Genomic DNA, 19329 nt, shown 5'->3' on the forward strand with positions numbered 1-19329 from the left:
GAAAAAGAAACAAAGAAATGTAGCAAGTAATTTAAAAAATCTCAGGATAAAAATCAGGATGGAAGTTCATGTATTCAAAAAGAGGGGTAGTTCAGTGAAGACATAGGATGCTTTTTAAGGGAGAGGCAGCAGCTATTCAGCTCCCATTGACTTCACTGAGGCAAAAATAAGGGCTAGCAGGTCCTTATCCTTGGGGTTTGTGTATTGAGGATACTGAATAATAATAAGTTATTATTTGAGCAGTATATGGGGAATAGGGAAAACTGAGTCCTTAATTCAGGTCTTGGGGAGCCCATTGACTGCTTTTAATTGCCTTGTAAGGGCCTACAGGTCTCTAGGGACTTAACTCATAAACAACTCTCCCTTTTGTGAATTTTAAAGGGGGCAATGCCCCCAGGACAGAATCAAAGGGCTCAGTTTTAGGGACAATAGCTGATGTGGTGTTATAACAGCTTTCGGGTCTAACGTAGGCTCAGTAAGGAAGTATAGTGGAGATGATGGTGCCTCACCCCAAGTTGTGAATCTCAGCAGCCTGCGCAGCTGAAGGAAGAAACAACTTCTTACCACAAGCTCTCCAGGAAAGTCACCCTCACTCAAGCTATTCACCTTACAGATGAAATCAGGTCTGAAGTAGTGAGTAGCTTTCCCTGGCTCCTAGATAACAGTGCCATGTGGATCTCACCTCAACTTTGATGCCAATAGACTCAAGAGAGGTAAGCACAGTAGTTTTCTTCTGTGGAGTTGTGGGTGAGTAATGATCAGTGGCACTTCAGCACCCACAGAGAAAACCAGAAAATAATAGGCATTGCATTAGGCAGTTATGCAAGGTTCTGTTGTGTCCCTGGATTGAGGGTGGAAACGTGGAACTCAGGCAAGAAGATAGTCTAGCACTAACTGGGTCTTTCTCTGCCCTCCCACTCAAGTATACACAGCAGGTTGCACACAATTTTTTTTTTTTTTTTTTTTTTTTTTTTTTTTTTTACTAACTTTCCAGTTACATAAAGTTAGGAAACTTACTGAACGTCTATGGAACATTTGGTTTTCTCATTAATTGTAAAGATTGGCTTAATAGTGTTTGGCAAAATTTAGCTTCTGTGATGCCAAGGCAATAACATGCAAAATAAGGTACATACATCATCACTAGGAGACAAAGACTAGGGGTAAAGTCAGAGCTGTTGATACATCAAGGAAGACTTCTTGGAGTAGACAAGGATGGCGACATGAGAGAAGGCAATGCTCTGCATGAGGAGTCGGTGTGAAAGCAGAGTGTGGACTTGTTCATTTATCGTTTGGGTGTCAAATGAGCTAACTACATTCTAGAAAATATTGGTTGTTTCTGCCAAGAAGGTGATGGAATCCTGAAAATCACGGAAGAAAGATGTGAGATAGAAGGAGATACTGGGCGATTTTAGCATGCAAAGGATGGACTGAGTAAGCAATAATTAAATCTGTGGAGAAGGAGGCTGTAGTGGAGAATAGGAAGAAGGATTCATTGTTGCCTAAAGAAGTTCCAAGGGGAGGAGGGTCTTCTAGAAGCTAATAAAAAAATTACACATTCACAAGGTCTCCCGGTTTTCAGAGTAACGCGCTTCTCTCGAAGAGCCTCGCAGGCCTGCATTTGTCTTCAGGCGGCGCCAGGGGCAGCCCGCGGTCCTTGTAAGAGCCGTGGCCCCGCCCCCTTCCTTTTGGCCAAGGCAGCCATCTTCCAGTAACTCGCCAAAATGAGGAACACAAAGGGAAAGAGGAGGGGCACCCGCTGTATGTTCTCCAGGCCTTTTAGGAAACATGGAGTTGTTCCTTTGGCCACTTACATGTGAATCTACAAGAAAGGTGATATTGTAGACATCAAGGGAATGGGCACTGTTCAAAAAGGAATGCCTCATGTTACCATGGCAAAACCGGAAGAGCCTACAATGTCACCCAGCCTGCATCATTGTAAACAAGCAAGTTAAGGGCAAGAGAATTAACGTGTGGATTGAGCACATCAAGCACTCTAAGAGCTGAGACAGCTTCCAGAAGCGGATGAAGAAGAACGACCAAAAAGGAAGCCAAGGAGAAGAGCACCTGGGTTCAGCTGAAGCGCCAGCCCGCCCCACCCAGAGAAGCACACTTTGTGAGGACTAACGGGAAGGAGCCTGAGCTGCTGGAGACCATTCCATACGAATTCATGGCCTAATGTACAAAAAGAAATAAAAGACCTGGACTGTAAAAAACAAACAAACAAAAAACCACATTCAGATAAAAAAAGATGAGAAATTATATATAAAATATGTGTATATCACAATAATAATCAGAGAAGAAGCTGTAGATTTGAGAATGAGGAAAAGAATGGGCAAAAATAATGCAATTATATTTCAGTTTAAAATGTATTTTAAAAGAACACATGATGAGTAAACACTTCTGAAAGGATATAAAAGGAGAGAACACATTCTACCACACACTGGTCTATTTAAGGATGACTCTCCCAATGAAGAAAGTTGGGGATAAGGTAGAATCTCCTATGCTCAGTCAGATGATTGGCATTTCTGGCTCAGACATGGCTCCATTTAGTTAAAATCAGTGATGTATTAGAGTGGCATGAAGAAATGAAAAAATGTAAATGTGACTTTTGCTCTCAAGAATTTTATTATTGCGGAGATAAATACTCCTACACACATACACATACAGACATGAACATAGTCAATAGTTTTGCTGTTACAAAAATCAACTGTGTCAAATATATAAATATAAAACTAATTTAGTCAAGGGGATTAGGAGCATGTAAAGTTTTGACAAGAGTGTTCAAAAGGAGAAAATCTGGAGTGTCACATCTGGGTATAATGCTACCCTAATTTGCTGAGAGAATGCTCGAACATTTTACAATGTAATAGAAGTTAAATTTCAGGCTCTGGATGAACAGGAAGCTTTCAAGTGACTAGAAGCCAGGTTCCTTTCCAGGCAGTCTATATTTAGTCTGTTCTCTTTTCTTCCAAGTTTTCTTATATTATGATTTACCCTTGAAAATCTCAGTTTTGGCTTTGGAGAACAGAGGGGAGTTACCATCTTTCTCATAGCACAAGACTTGAACTGGATAGAAGTCATCAAGTGTAATCACTTGCTCTTGGCTTTAGAATCTAAAAACATAATTTAAAATACCTGCTTCTCATGAAGGACATTTTCACATCTTTGTTCTAAGAACAATACAGACATGGCTCTGTTCCTCAGAAGCCCTGGCATGATGAAACTCAAGGTCATAATTTAATGTCAAGGATGGTAAGTGATATGTGAGAAGATGAAGTGCCCATAGGGCCATGCACCAAGGAGTTTTCAGTTCTCACAAAAGTAGAAAAGAATCATCACAAGAAGTGAGAATGTTACCTTCACACAACTGACATTTGGGACTGGATAATTCATGTGTATGTGGTGTTGATGGGGGGGCTATGTGTACAGCAGCACTCCTGGCCTCAACAAACCACAGAAATGTCTGCATACATCGGAGACTCTTCCTGAATAGATGACTTCATCTCTGACTGAGAAATGCTATTGTAGATGAAGTGGCATGTGTAGAGGCTGGTGACTGATTTTCTGGCCAGGTGACCAGCATAGCTGAGATGTGCTTCCCTGAGATAAGGCAAACAGATGAAGAAGCATTTTTATAAGGGACAAGAACAAGTTTCATGTTGAATGTGCTGAAGTCCAGGGGACTAACAAGTGAAAATGACAGGCAAGGAGATGTCCACTAACACAAAGATGTTGTTATTGTTAAAGGTAAATCAAGGCCCCTGTTAAGGAGATAACTGGAACTTGATTAGGAGCTCATTGCTCAACGGTTCTAAAAATGAAGAGGCATGGTGTTACCTGGGTCCACAGAGTGCAGTGCCAGAGCTTGTTAGAAAGAAGGAAAGTTGAGAGAAAATGCAGACAAAACCCACAGGGTATGAGGAAGCATACAAAGCTTAGATACCGTATTTTTAAACAAGTAACTTCAGCATGCTTTATGATATGACTGATTTTCTGGTCTTGTGTTAGAGAGGGTAGATGCTGCTGTGTTAGACACCAGCAAAGGAGCAGGAAGAAATGTGGACTCTGAACTGATTGTTTTCATGAGGTGTTTCTTACAAGAAAGTGCTATCTGTGAGAATTTCTATACCTCAAAGGGGAAGGCCTTTTATGGTCAACCAGGCTCCAAACTATCAAAACATGAGAAATACATAAAAAGATTGAATTAGCTGAACCATGGGAGTCTGAAATGCAGACAATAGATAGGGATGGAGACATATTTGGGTGTTCTCAACACAGTGAGTGTGACTCATACCCTGAAATGGATGAATTTTCCAGGAATACTTTATAGCATAATATTAGAAGAGAGTCTGCAATGTGCAGGTAGAGGAGACCATGATGCAGGGAAGGAGATATCCAGGAAGGGAGGGGAAAATACTGAACAGAAAGGGCCAGTTACTCAACATGTCAAATGCTACAAGGATGAGATTTAGAAGAGAGTGAGAACAGAAAGTGTAGGGAGAAATTATATTTTAAAAATTGTACAGTCTTCATAATAGATAATTTCTGTAGACAACTAACCAGATGAGAAGGAAAGGTAAGACATGCACAGGCAGGGATATGAATTTTTAATAGTATTGCTTCAGACACTTGAATTATTTTTTGTAGAACTTATTAGCCTGAGTTTAGTGATGGCGCTATAAAAAAAATCATTTTTCCAGAATTGAGTAGATCATACTTTGATAGGCTTAAAGATGTTTATTAAGAAAATTATTGAAATAATGGGCAGGGAATACTAGATTTATCAGCAGAAGTAGGGAACTCATGGCCACATAGGAACAAAAGGCTCCAGGTGATGACGAGTGGAGAGAGGTTGTCGTCACTTAAGCACTGGTTTTAGATTCTCTGCCAGAGATCAAGGAACAGAGACACAAGCGGCTGAAGAAATGACTTCCAGGTTTCCCTCCAACGTAAAAGTAGATGCTGATTAGATTTTTGTCTAGTCTGAGCTTGTACTTTCTAAGATTCAGCAGCCAGTGGGCACTGCTGGCCTGTGTTGAGTCTTTGCTGGATACATTCCCAGGCCATCTAGTTTTCTAATATATGAATTTGGGGTTTTCAAGTTGAGTCCTATACTTCAAGATCTGAAGCTAAGTTCAATTTTTACTGTTTAATATTATCTTAAATCAAATCACTGTTGTATTAGATTTCTAAGTTTTGATTTATTTATAAACATATTAATACCAAGCATAGCTATAATTATGGACAACATTGTTGATAAAATATGAATATGAATGGTCAAAACAGTAAAAACTTAATCTACCATGTTAGAGACAATACATGTTTATTCCTTTCATGTTACACTGGAAACAAACATTTCTGTGGCATGTATGTTGTCTAATGGAGGAAAACATTCATTAATTCATTTAACAATATTTGCTGAGTTCTATTCATTCTTTATGCACTGGTTTGGAAATGGCACTACAATAGTTAACAAATCATACCCTGTTACATGGTCAAGATTAGTGATGTAGATACACAAAGACTACAGGACCTAGAAAGACAAGAGCTTCATGGTTTTCTTCATGAGGAAGTTAAAGATGCCAAACTAAATGTAGAACATTGGTCACTGGTGTTTGGGAAGTTGCGTGTGTAATGGGGATAAGAGGAGGCTGGGTTCTGTGAGTGTACTCTGATTATGTTGAATTATCTCATATATATGTACAGTTTACACATGTCAACAAAATGAAGTAATTTAAAAATATATAATAAAAATATTACAAAACTTCATGGAGCACATTCTTTTTTTTTTTTTTTTTTTTTTTTGGTTTTTTGAGACAGGGTTTCTCTGTGTAGCATTGCGCCTTTCCTGGAACTCACTCTGTAGCCCAAGCTGGCCTCGAACTCACAGAGATCCGCCTGGCTCTGCCTCCTGAGTGCTGGGATTAAAGGCGTGCACCACCACTGCCCGGCATATTCTTAATAGCTTGCAGAATATATGATATCATTCAATCTTTTTTTAAATCTTGTTTCATCTGTTCTGTGATATCTAAACTGAGACTCACGGAAGTGAGTGAAGTGAACATGTCTGAACAGGTGCTTCAGTTAGACAGTGGTAGAGTTGATCTGCAGGGATCTGGTAAGGACTCAAAATAAACCATATCATTCTAAGACGATGAACTTGCAAAGGCCAACTTTGACATTATAAACTTGTAAGTATGCATATTAAAAAACCTATAACAATGACATCTTTGATATCATCACAAAGATCTATTACTGTGTTTGTTAAGAAAGAACTTCAATGTATTGATTTATCTATATGTAAATTAATACTTTATTGAATCATTCAACTTCTCCATCTTTTCTTCAACAGCATCAAAGATGTTGTCCAAATGGCTTCCTGGCATCATTGGTCCAGCACCAACTCATTAACCTTCTAGTTCAGCAGACTTAACAAGAGAACAAATTGACAGCTGGTCACGAGCAGGGCTTCTGGGTTTGTGGTGCTGGTCACAGCCACTGAGGAAATGGGGCAGTGGGGACAGAATTGCGGTCTCATCCTGGTTAGTCCTAGATCTTCACCTACATGAAACACTCTGCCAACTGGACCAATGATGAATCAAAGAGACTGATAGAGAATAATAATGCTACATTTGTCTCTTTATATTTTTCAAAGAAACTCTGCTATTACCTGTTACTGGGTTAGATCTTAACATCAGTGTGGGAAGGTGGGAAAGATGCTGTCTCTGCTATCAGACAGTGAGGTATCCATTGGGATTAAGGGAGCTAGATAAAGTTCAGGACACATAGGGTGCCAGGGTTATAGGTCAAACAAAAGATAATACTCCTGATCCCGTGATTTCCAGTCTGAAGAGGACATGAGTAAGAATTTAAGACTGGATAAAACTGAACTAGAAAAATAGAAAAGAAAGAGCTTGATTTTGGAGTATTTCAGGATTGTCTGGAACAATGTTCTAATCTGTGTGCTTCATAGCAGACACTGAATTGTCTCCTGTTATTTTGGCACACAAAAGCTATGGATTTCAACACCAGTTTTAGACAAGGCTTCATCTTAATGGGCTTCTCTGATTTTCCTCAATTGGAACTCATTTTTTCTGTTCTCATTTCCATATTCTACTCCCTAACTCTCTTTGGCAACTCTGCCATCATTATTCTTTCACAACTGGATGCTCGACTTCAAACACCAATGTACTTCTTCCTCTGCCATCTCTCCTTCCTGGACCTCTGTTACACCACTAGCATTGTGCCCCAGCTTCTGATAAACCTCCAGGGATATGACAGGACCATCAGCTATGGAGGGTGTGTGGCCCAGCTCTTCCTTTTCCTTGCTCTGGGCTCCACAGAAAGTGTGCTCCTGGTGGTGATGGCCTTTGACCGCTATGCTGCTGTGTGTCGTCCCCTGCATTACACGACCATCATTCATCCCCTTCTCTGCCTCTCACTAGCTATTGCTTCATGGGTAGGAGGATTCATGAACTCTCTGATTCAGACAAGCCTGATGATGGCTATGCCTCTTTGTGGATACCAGCTGAACCACTTCTTCTGTGAGATGCCTATTCTCTTGAAGTTGGCCTGTGAGGACACAGAAGGAACAGAGGCCAAAATGTTTGTGGCCCGAGTTGTAATCTTGATATTTCCTGTAGCATTAATTCTGGGCTCCTATGCAAACATTGCTCAGGCGATGCTGAAGACCAAGTCAATGGCAGGGTGCAAAAAGGCCCTGGGGACTTGTGGGTCCCACCTTGTGGTGGTTTCTATGTTTTATGGTGCAGCCATCTACACACACTTACAACCCAAGGGCAGTTATTCTGAGAGCAAGGGGAAGTTTGTTGCCCTTTTTTATACTATCATCACCCCCATGCTCAACCCTCTGATTTATACCCTGAGGAACAAGGATGTGAAGAGGGCTCTGTGGAAGGTGCTAGGGAGCTCAGACTCAGGATAGAAGACCAAAGGACAACCAGTACAATTTGGTTTAACAGCTCTTGAGTTACAGACTCATCCTGTCCTTGCAAAGCAATTGGTTAGTAAAAAATAAGCTTCAACAGACACTATGGGTTTGATGTTTCCTTGTTCTGAAGTTGGAAGTACGGAGGGTCTTTTGAAATGCTTTGTAATTGTCTATAATCCATATGATACAGGGAGTAAGAGTTGATTTGTAACACGGTTCTTAGGAAGTGGATATTGTCTCCTCTTGTACAAAGTGGAGACAGTTTCTAGGTAAGCCTGGGAGGCAGGGAAGCATTGTTCTGATGGCAGTGGCTTCAGATTTCTAGCATGGTGCCATGCAGAATGCCCTATGTCAAAGATTTGCATCAATGCCTATGCTTCTAATTCCCCTCTCCTGCCTATGTCCCTTCACATCACAGGACCTCTTTTTAATGTCTACTGAGGTGGATACCTTTCTGTGATATTTGAAGAATATAAGAAATAATGATTAATGGTTTATCAAGAAGCATGTAGAGGCCAGATGTGAATGTTGCTTTTCTACTTGGGGTCACATGCAGAGAAGTATTAAGGAGGCATTCTGTAAAAAGGGGGGCAGGCATTGCTACTTCCCCAGCTGTCCAGTGCAACTCAGAAATGATGGGAAAGATGATAATGTTCATGAATGAGAAGAAACTAGAGAAACTGGAGAGAAAACCAAACATGAGCTTAATTAGTAGACATCACTGCTTTGACTGATTCTTTTCAATGTTCTAGATTCTTCTTAATTACCTATTCTTAGGTAAAAGGTCAAATAGTGTGCTTTACAGAGTCAACTAATCTATAACTGTTCTCGATTCTAGAACTTTTAATGTGACTCAAGCCCTGTCCTTATAGAACTTTCTGTATTATTACATTTAATTATCTCAGTGTGGAATACAGGCAAATTCCTCCCTCATATTAGTTATACTTATCAAGAGACCAAATGCCATATAATTACTTTGTGTTGTTATTTTGTTTGCCCAGATTCTAAATAGAAATTCGTTATTTGAATGTGCCCTATTTTACTCTAAATCTTATCCAGCTAGCTGCTACCTAAGAATCCACGTTATGGTTATTAGCTTGGGTCACTAGCCAATAAATGTAACAAAAATGAATTTTTGCCTGTTTTGTGTATCAAGGTCTAAATAATTCAAGTATATTAAAAACTTAATAGAAAAAAGTGTTTATTTGGACACAGAATAAAATTCAATAAAATTGTTTTATAGTTATTGTGTTTTATTATTTAGCTTACAGAGAACATAGCAATATTAGTGGAAACACATTTCATGTTCAAGGAATCTGAAGAAGCCACTAGTGTATCTAGGCACACAGCCATCCATGACATTTCACAAATCTTGTCTTTTGAGAAGGAAATTGCATCTCCATGGAAACCTAAACCCATCAGGATCTTCTCATCCAGGACAGGAGCTAATTGGTCATCAGAGAGCACGGATCCCTAAGCCACTCCAGAGTCAGAGTCCCAAGTCTCTCTACTATGATAAAGTAGTTAGAGGTGAATAAGAAAAAACATGCAGCAGAATATCAACTTACCCTTTTCCTTTTCTTTTTATGATTTTATTTTATATTTAGTTTGTTAGTTTTTAAAATGAAAGTAATTGCATGTGCTTGAGGTTCATAAAAAGAAGTTATGGGTTGCATAGAGGAAGTAAGGTCACCAGTATTTGAAGCAAATTAATTTATCTGTCATCTTACATAAATCTTCTAATCTCTTTTTGGATTAGAGAAGAGAAGATATATGATAACAATTACTTACTAATCACGAGTATCTCATACAATAAAATTTTATTAATGATATCACTATTTTGTAATTAGACATCTAGACTTGTCCATCTTAGATATCTAAAATTTTGTGTTCTTTAATTCACATCTCCCCATTTCTTTTCAGTTCACTATAAAACATATGCTTTGTTTTATTTTCTGCATATTTTATTATTGTGCAATCTTTACTTTGGAAACCTATTTGTCTTCACACCCATGAAGAGAGCAATGATAAACCAAAGAAACAATTCCATCCAAGTCCAACTTAGTGAACCTGTGATTCAATTGGAGTTTGTTACAGAAGTGTAGGTGACTAAGGGAGCTGCATCATTGGAGAGTCTCACTCACGCACGGGTGTCAATCATGAAAGCTGTGCTCCTGGAGCCCCCTGCACCACATGTAGGCAGATGTACTACTGTTGTTTCTACAGTCTTGGAGAGGGGCCTTGTCAGTCATGTAACGTACATGTGCCTCTGAGGCCTGAGAGGTTCTTGTAAGTTTCATAAGTCTGGTGAGCTTCCCTCTCCCTCCAACAAGGAACCTTACAATCCAGAGGAAACAGCTACACAGCATTAACTTAAAAAAAATCTAGGAATAAGCAAGCTAACATAATATTTTTCTTTTGTTTTTTTTCACTTCCTATAATGTTCCAGCTTATTATACAGTAGCATAGAACAAGATATTTTCCTGGACTCAATCATGTTTTCTCATAAACTTCAGTTTCTTTATCCATTAGATAGGGCATTGGTGGATATTAGGGTAGTTTCCATATCTTGACTATGACGAACTAAAGTACAAAACCATGATCGCAGATTGCAGACATTTTGAAAAGTTGGTAATTTCATTTGCTTTCATAAACCAAGAAGACAGAGCTCTAGATTTTCTGGTAGTTATGTTTCATTTCTCTCTGTCTCTCTGTCTCTCTGTCTCTCTGTCTGTCTGTCTGTCTGTCTGTCTGTCTGTCTGTCTCTCTCTCTCTCTCTCTCTCTCTCTCTCTCTCTGTGTACACGTACATATTTTAAATTAAGCTAATTCTTTTAAAATACATATGAGTGTTTTGTCTACAAGTATGTCTGTGTACCACGTGTGTGCCTAGTGCCCATGGAGCACAGAGGAGGGCATCAGGCACCACCATGTGGGTGCCGGGAATCAAACCCAGATCCTCTGGAAGAGTAGCAAGTGCTCCTAACCATTGAGCCATCTCTCCAGCCTCATTTTAAATTTCTTAAGGAATTGCCCTATTATTATCCCTAATGTCGGTACCAATCTACATACCCACTTACAAGAGAGTTGTTTTCACTTTTTCCATACCATCATTAACACTTCTTATCTTTTCATAAACATTCATCCTAGAGAGTATAGGTGACATCAATATGTATTTCTGGGTAATTACTAACAGCAAACAGATTTCATATGTTTGTTGGAAAATGTTTAAAGTCTTCTATGGGATAATGACCTGTGTCTATTTTTAAGATGGGTTTTCAGTTTTTCTTCTACTGTAAGAGTTAGTCATAAACTTGGGACATTGCCTTCTCATCAGTCTCATGGTTTTCAAGTAAATTTTCCCAGTCTGTAGACTGCTGTTTGCATTTGTTGAACATTTCTTTTTCATTTCAGAAGATTTTTTCCTGATGTAGTTCCATTTTTAAATACTCATTTACTTACTTTTTAATCCTGAGCTATCATATGCTAGCCCCAAAACACACTGCCAAAGTCAAGATTCAGGAGTTTTTCCTCTGTAATCTTCTCCAGGAGTCTTATAGTTGTGGTCTTACCCTGAGGACTTCTATTTAGTTTAAATTGACTTTTACATATACCATACTATGTCAACACACACACACATGTTTAGAGCAAGTTATAGAAATATCATTTTTGAGGTTGGGTAGTAGGTTCAGCTGTAAAGAGCATTGACTGGTCTTCCAGACAACCTGGGTTTTATTCTCAGCTTCCATGTGGAGGCTCACAACCAGTTAGAACTCCAGTTCCAGAAATTTGATGCTCTCTTCTGGCCTCCATGGGTGCTGTATATATGTGGTGTACAAACATACACGCAGGCAAAAAAAATCCGTGTGTGTGTGTGTGTATGTGTGTGTGTGTGTGTGTGTGTATAAAAATTCAAAGGATTATCATATTAGATAAAGCTCAGAAAACATCAAGAGAGAGGGGGTGGAGAGATTGCAAGAACTGGAAGACCAGGACACCTGCTGTGAGATGGTGTCTTCTAAACAGGCAGGGAAACTGCACCATAAAATATCAACAATATGATTGGCTGAACAAGGCCAGCATGACAACAACTGACATGCCAATGTAGATGAGGAAATTTTCACAATTCCTTGGGATAACTTTAACCAAGCCAGTGAAAAATTTGCATAATAAAAACTTTAAGACATTGAAGAAGAGATGGAAAGATCTCCCATGCTCATGGATCAGTAGATTAACGTAAAAATGGCCATTCTACCAAAAGTAATCTCCAGATTCAGTGCAATCCTGATCATAATTCCAACACAATTCTTCATAGAAATTAAGAAACAATCCTCAAGTTCATATGGAAGCACAAAAATCTCAGGATAGCTAAAACAATTCTGAATAATAAGAGAATTGTCAGAGAAACCACCATTTCTGATTTCAAGTTGTTTTACAGAGCTGTAGGAACAAAAACAGCATTATATCAGCATAAAAGCAGACACATTGATCAATGGAATCAAGTTGATGACCCAGACAGAATTTTACACAGTTATGGACACCTGATTTTTGGAAAAAGAAGCCAAAAATACACAGTAAAGAAAAGGCAGCATCTTCAACAAATGGTTCTGGTCAACCAGAAGCTGTGTTCAGAAGAATCAAAATAGACCTATATCTATCACCCCACACAAACCCAACTCCTAATGGACCAAGGACCTCAATAAAAGACTAGACAACTTTGGATATGATAAACAAGAAAGTGGGAAATGAGCTTGAACTCTTTGGCACAGAAAAAGACTATCTGAACAGGACACCAATAATACAGGCATTAAGATCAACAATTAATAGTGGAACCTCAGGAAGCTGAAAAACTTCTGTACAGCAAAGGGCACCATAATTCAGTCAAAGTGGCAGCCTACAGGGCAGAAAAAGATCTTTATCAATTATACATCTGATAGAAGGTTAGTATCTAGAATATATAAAGAACTAAACAAACAAACAAAAACCCCTGAACAACAAGAAAACAAATAGCCCAGGTAAAAATGTAGTATAGAACTAAGCAGAGAGTCCTCAAAGATAAAATGCAAATGGCTGAGAAACACTGAGAGAAATGTTCAACGTCCTTAGCCATCAGGGAAATGCAAATCAAAGCTACTTTGAGGTTTCATCTTACACCCATAAGAATGGCCAAGATCAATAAAAATGAATGACAACTCATGCTGGTGAGGATGTGGAGTAAGAGAAACACTCCTCCATTGCTGGTGGGAATGTTAACTTGTACAGCCACTATGGAAATCAGTGTGGTGGTTCCTCAAGAAGATAGGAATTGATCTACTTTGAGATCTAACTGTACTCCTCCTGGAGATACACCCAAAAAATGCTTCATACTATCATAGAGATAGCTCAACCATGTTCATTGCTGCTCTATTCATAATAGCCAGAAATAAAAAACAACCTAGATGTCCCTCAACAGAAGAATGGATAAAGAAATGCAGTACATTTACAAAATGGCATATTACTCAGCCATTGAAAATATGAAATAATGAAATCTGCAATTAAATGTATAGAACTAGAAAAAATCATCCTTAGTGAGGTATCCCAGACCCAGAAAGACAAATATGATATATATTTTGCTTATATGTGGCTATTAGCTGTTCAGTCAGTGATAACCAAATTACAATCCATAGAACCACAACAGTAGGTATAAAGTAAGGAACTAGGTATGATCGATAGATCTCACTAGGAAAGGGAGATACAATAGCTAACAGTGGATGTGCAGGGAAGCTGGAATGGAAAGATCAAGTAGGGAGGGGGAAGGGAAAGGTGGACACAGGAGAGAATACAGGGAGTGACATTTGAGGGATAGTATGGAAGCCTACCACCATAGAAGGTTCCTAACATATGTATGTATATGAAGGTACTCTAAAAGAAATTGCCAAATAATGGGGAAGAAAGAGACCCAGCTTGCCATCTCTTTTCACCAAATGATGCTCTCAGTACCAAAAATGGGTTACATCAAATGAAATTGTTGGCCAAAGGGTTCCATGTGAATCCCCAAACAAGCCAGGCTATTACCAAGAGTATAGGTTGTTTTCCTCAAACTGATGACAAGTTCCTATTGATAATGATAAGAGCTATACAACTCACTGAACATGGAGAAGTAGAGCTGTTGTCTACAATGAGCCTTCACCTATACGTTCCAGTGTCTTTGGTACAGAAAGGTACTCTGCAGGCTACCAAAGGAAAAACATAAACCCCCACCTACCTACAAACAGTTTGATTTACAATGATGTCCCGCTTATAAGATATGCCAGTGTAAAGGTGGCACAGATCTTGTGGGGTAACCAATCAACATCTGATATTGATTTAAGACCCTCTCCACAAGATGGAACCCATACCCAATACTGCTTGGATGACCAAAATCCTGAGACTAAGATAAAACCAAATACTTCTATTAAAAAATGTAGAAAAACAAAATAATAGTCCTAAAGATGATCAATGCCTTCTGCAAGCAAGGCTCTGTGATGGGCATGTGCCATTTCTGGGGGACCTTTGAGACTCTTTGGACCTTTTCACCAAAGGCCATTGGTTTATCCTCAGAGATTGTGGGTCCACAGAGTCAATGAACTATCCACGAAGGTGACTGTCTAACATCTTGCTACCTGTCTTCTTCATCTTTGGTGGCCCAGATGACTGCCATTTGTTCCTTGTTAAACTGTGTAGAAGTTTTACCCTAGACACAATGGCGCATACAGGACTTAGATTTGACTATTATCTATGGAAAAGAGAAGGAGTCTTCAGGAGAAGAGACTGCAGAGGATTGTCTCTCAAAAGAAAAAATAATAATATATATGTCTGAGTCCCTCCATGTGTGTATATGCACTAGGTACAGGCAGTCCCTTCAGAGACCTGGAGAGAGCATCAGATCCTCTGGAACTGGAGTTACAGGCATCTGTTAATCACCATATAGGTACTGGGAACAGAATTCCAGTCCTCTGCAAGAGCTGCAAGTGCTTTTAACCACTGATCCATCTCCTAAGATCCTCAAAATTTCAATGATAACTTAATGGAGAAAAAATTTAAGAGATTTTACAGTTAATGCTGGGGGAAGCTATTACTATAGGTCAGACCACATTCCCGGACTTCATAACACATTTATTATACAAACTTCATTGGTTTTGCCAAAGTCATTTGTAATTACTACCTATACTTTTTTAAGGTCAAGACCAAGACAAGGGAGGCCACTTTGTTACATCAATCTACATAGTACTAGAGTCTAGCCAGGGCTGTGAGGCAAGAGAAAGAAACAAAAGACAGACATCTGAATTGGAAAGAGGAAGTACCGTTGTCTCTGTAGATGTTGTGATTTCACGTGTAAGAAACCCTAAAGATTTACCAACAAACTGTCATAACCGGTAAACAAATTCAGCAAATTCTCATGATATAAAATCAACAAACAGTATGAATAGCATTGCTTAACACTAACATTAGATTATCCTAAGAAGAAATCAAAAGCCAAACTCTATTTCTAAAAAATGTAAAATAGAATAAGATATTTAGGGATAAAGTCAACCAAGAATATAAACTATACCTTAGATGAAGACTATAATAGGAATTTCAGGTACTACAAATAAATAGAAAGGTATTTTACATCATGGATTTTAAGCATATCTTTAAAGTTCCCATATTATACTAAGTGATTTACAGATTCAGTGCAATCTCCATCTAGATTCCAATGGCATTTTTTTCACAGCAATAGAACAAAATCTAAGTCGTAACTGTCTATTTTTAAAATCTGACAAATTGTTCTAGTATTATTAAAAACTCAGGAGTTAGAAATTGAGAGGAAAAACCTGATAAATGTAAGGATCAGGGTGGGTAAGATCAGCTGACCCTACTGTCCATGTTTTCCTGATCCAAAAGTCCTGGAAATCTCCCTCAGCCCCTCCTTCTGTCTTCCTGTTCCTCTTATCCAACCTCCTCAGTCCTCCAACATCTCTATGGCTAATGTCAACTTCATGTCTTTTTAAAAAAATATATAACCCAGGGGGTCCATGTAGGGCCACCTGCATATGCATGGATGTGGAGCATCAGGTCTAAGTGGGGCCTCAACATCACACCATTTTCCTAATGTATCATGACCCTATCTGGCTTCAGTAATAACTCGGCGTCTTTTGTGAAGGCCTCTTATGCTAGTGCTTACCATTCCTAGCTTAGAATAAACAAGCTGATGATGAACAGACTGCTTCGTGCAGCATGTGAAATTCAGACATGGGTTCATTTACCCTCTTGGAGAAAAAGGCAGAATCATTTATTACACACGCTGCAACAAAGCAAGGCCAGAAAGATCTCCTAGCAGAACCTTGAGTATCTATCATGCCAACTGGCAGCATTCCTCTCCTGTTAGATAGAGGTGAGGATAGGGAAAGTGATTATGCAAATAGTAATCTAAGAGAAAAAATTGAAGAAGTCTGTAACATATATGTCCTGATGGAAAAATTTATATAGAATAAAAATATATTTGTAAGAAAATTAGCAATGGAAATTAAAAGAAGCAAGGGAAGAGGCTATTATTTATCGTGTGACCAGCTATGTGAAAGTTGATTTGGGGCTCCATTTCACTTCTCTTCATCTTATTTGACTATCAGTCTTCCATCACTATTGTTTTCTTCCATGTATTTAAATGGTGGTTTGGTGTTTACAAGTGCAGGGATCTTTATTGATAGACTTTTGTAAGTATGGTAAATTTTGTGTTAACTGAATCATGTTTTATTATAATAATTTCCACTGATTTTGCTTATGTTTGCAACTCATTTTGCCAACCATGTCATTAAGCCTTTCACAGTATTGCCAAAGTTGTTATATTTTGTTGTATTCTTTGGTTGATGCAAAAATACAATTCTCACCTCAAAAGGTATTTTGTGAATTTTCCTGGGCAGATGTGAGGAAACATCTACTCACCTAAGATAGATGAACCATAACAAACCAAAGAAGTTAATTCATCCAACTCTACCTTAGCAAACCAGGGACTCATTTGGGGTCACTTACAGAAGTGTAAAAGGCTCAAAGGCAGCTGCATTACCAAAAAGCCCATCCCAGTATTGGTGATGGCACAGGAAAGCCGCATTCCTGGACTTCCCTGCCCTACTTGCAGATGTCTCAGCTAGTCAGACAGAGTCTCTTCTCCATAGCAGTTGTCTCTGCTTATGTAAACTTGGGGAAGACTGGTGTACTTCTCGTTAGTTTCAGGAACTTCTTGAGACTTGTTCCTTTTGTTTACTTTCTAAGCCTTAAGGAACCTCCTTGTACCTTCAAAGAGGGAAAGTTTCAATGCAGAGGAAAGAACCACAAAAAATAACTTCTTTGGGTACTTACATTCTTTCTGTACCCTCTTCCCCAATGGGATCTGAATCTTGAAGCAGGTGATACAGATGTTTGATAGTTTTTCTCCATCTACACCTTAGTATTGGACCACTATGCCAGAGCCACAGTCACTTCATCTCAGAAGCATGGACAGTTGTGAACCTACTTTATACTTCTTGTTGCTAAAGAGAAGTCTCCCTCCATGAGCAACTGAGGTTAATAGTAGTAATGATTTATAAGTACACACACACACAAAAAAACCAAAACCACAAATGTTTAGAAGGTAATTTCGCAGCTGCTTTATATTCATTTAAGAAAATAGTAGCTGGAGCTTCCTTAGTGGAACCCCTGACCTCCTCTAAAGCAATGAATCTATGGTAGTCTGTTTAAGAAGTATTAGGGAAATTTATTAAGGTAAATTGAGGAAATACACTCATGAAAACAGAACAGAGTAGAGAGCTGAAGTCATCCTCTGATCTTACCATCAGTGAATCCACCTTCAGGCAGGAGCAGGGAGAAGGAACATGTGACCTTTCCCCCTCACCTTTTAAGAGGTCACATACAAGGGCAGGAAGCACTGCCTCCTTGGCCATGGACAGAGCAAATACCACTACATTTCCCCTTTTTGTCTAAATAAGAAGGTTCTAAACTTAATGCAAACTATATACAATACAAGTGATTATCATGTATTGTCCAGGAAAAACAAAGGGTAATAACATAAACAAAAATGGAACTACAACCAAAAAGAACATCAAACAAGAAAAACATGCTAAATGTTCAGATCATAGGTAAATGGCAAATTACCGAGATTACTCCAATAGCTGTCCTATCTTGAAGATTCTAAATCTAGTACTAATATGTTCTAGCTAAGATAGGAGAAGATTGTAACTGTAACTATCCAGTTTTCAACTCCTTCAAAGACCTGAGAAGGAAAATAAAAATATCTGAGAAGATGGAAAATGAAAGCAAGCAATTTCCAAAGTTTTTGCAAGAATAGACAGAGATAGCTGGCAGCCTAGACAGTCACCTAAAGTGTCTCAGCATCATTAGGTCATCCAATTTGGCTACAGGCCTAGAATATCTGACAGACCATTTTCAGAAGCAGGAATTTTGAAAGACCATCTTACCCAGACTTGGCAGAGTTCAGTAGTTGTTTTTCCTTGTGTCCTGCTCATCTGGAAAGGACAGCATTCATACTATCAGCAGTTGAGGCAAGAGCAGTTCTTTGCCCATTAGGCCATTTTGTGCCAAGTGGAAAACAAGCTTCCAAATGGAAATATCTAGAAACCCAATACTCTCTTGGGATCAGATTGGTGCTGCCAGGAGCAATCGTGTCTCATATCAACACAATTGTAAGTTATCAAAACATTTTAATGACATATTTTTCTAAGTCTATGAAGTATTTGAAGATTACCTATCCATATGACATATGTTTCTATAAGTCTGGACAACCTAACTAGCATAACTATAGAAATGGCAAGCATTGGTGACTATAGTTCTGTAAGTCTTATCTACTTTAATAACTTAAGGACTAATGCTTCACATTAACAAGATAAACAGTCTGTGAGCTGATTTACTATATAAGGACAATGACCTCAAAATTGTGACAATAACAAAATATCTTAAACAGAAGTAGAAATTTATAGTGCAATATGCAATATGACAACAATATCCTTAATATGTATCAATATGCAAAATATCCTCAACAGAGGTGGAACATATATACAGTATGATAAATACAATATTTCAATTGTATTAATATACAAAATATTTCAAACAGGAGTAGGAATATGTGTAGAATACAACAAATACAGTCTTGTATTTATATCAATATATAAATTATCTGAAATAGGAATATAAGAATAGTTTATATTTGTATCAATATACAAGAATCCATATCAGTGCAAATTATCCAAGACTGATAGTTTGCCAAATCAGTGTATTAGTAGGTACAATAATCTACATTAATATACTATACTTATCCTTTCCCCTCTTTCTTTTCTAAAGGAGAATACTGACTCTAAATTTTATTGTTCC

The 19329-nt window shown here is 38.4% G+C and overlaps 2 protein-coding genes and 1 pseudogene across 2 annotated transcripts in view; all 3 read left to right on the forward strand.

Moving 5' to 3' along the window:
- The window catches only part of LOC131916850 (olfactory receptor 2Y1B-like), a 69962-nt gene that overhangs the window by 33786 nt on the left and 16847 nt on the right, over positions 1-19329 (forward strand). The gene's annotated exons all lie outside the window — the stretch shown is intronic.
- LOC131916851 (large ribosomal subunit protein eL21-like) lies at positions 1722-3407 on the forward strand (annotated as a pseudogene).
- LOC131916849 (olfactory receptor 2Y1B-like) lies at positions 6035-8553 on the forward strand. Its single transcript, XM_059270413.1, has 2 exons — positions 6035-6191; positions 6353-8553. Exon 2 carries the CDS (start codon positions 7016-7018, stop codon positions 7943-7945), a length of 930 nt encoding a protein of 309 aa, XP_059126396.1. The 5' UTR covers positions 6035-6191; positions 6353-7015; the 3' UTR covers positions 7946-8553.

Source organism: Peromyscus eremicus, chromosome 8a, assembly GCF_949786415.1.
Source record: "Peromyscus eremicus chromosome 8a, PerEre_H2_v1, whole genome shotgun sequence".
Taxonomy (NCBI): Eukaryota; Metazoa; Chordata; class Mammalia; order Rodentia; family Cricetidae; genus Peromyscus; species Peromyscus eremicus.

Excerpts from the sequence above, each read along its gene's own strand:
- LOC131916849 (XM_059270413.1), top strand. The coding sequence starts at position 7,016 with ATGGATTTCAACACCAGTTTTAGACAAGGCTTCATCTTAATGGGCTTC.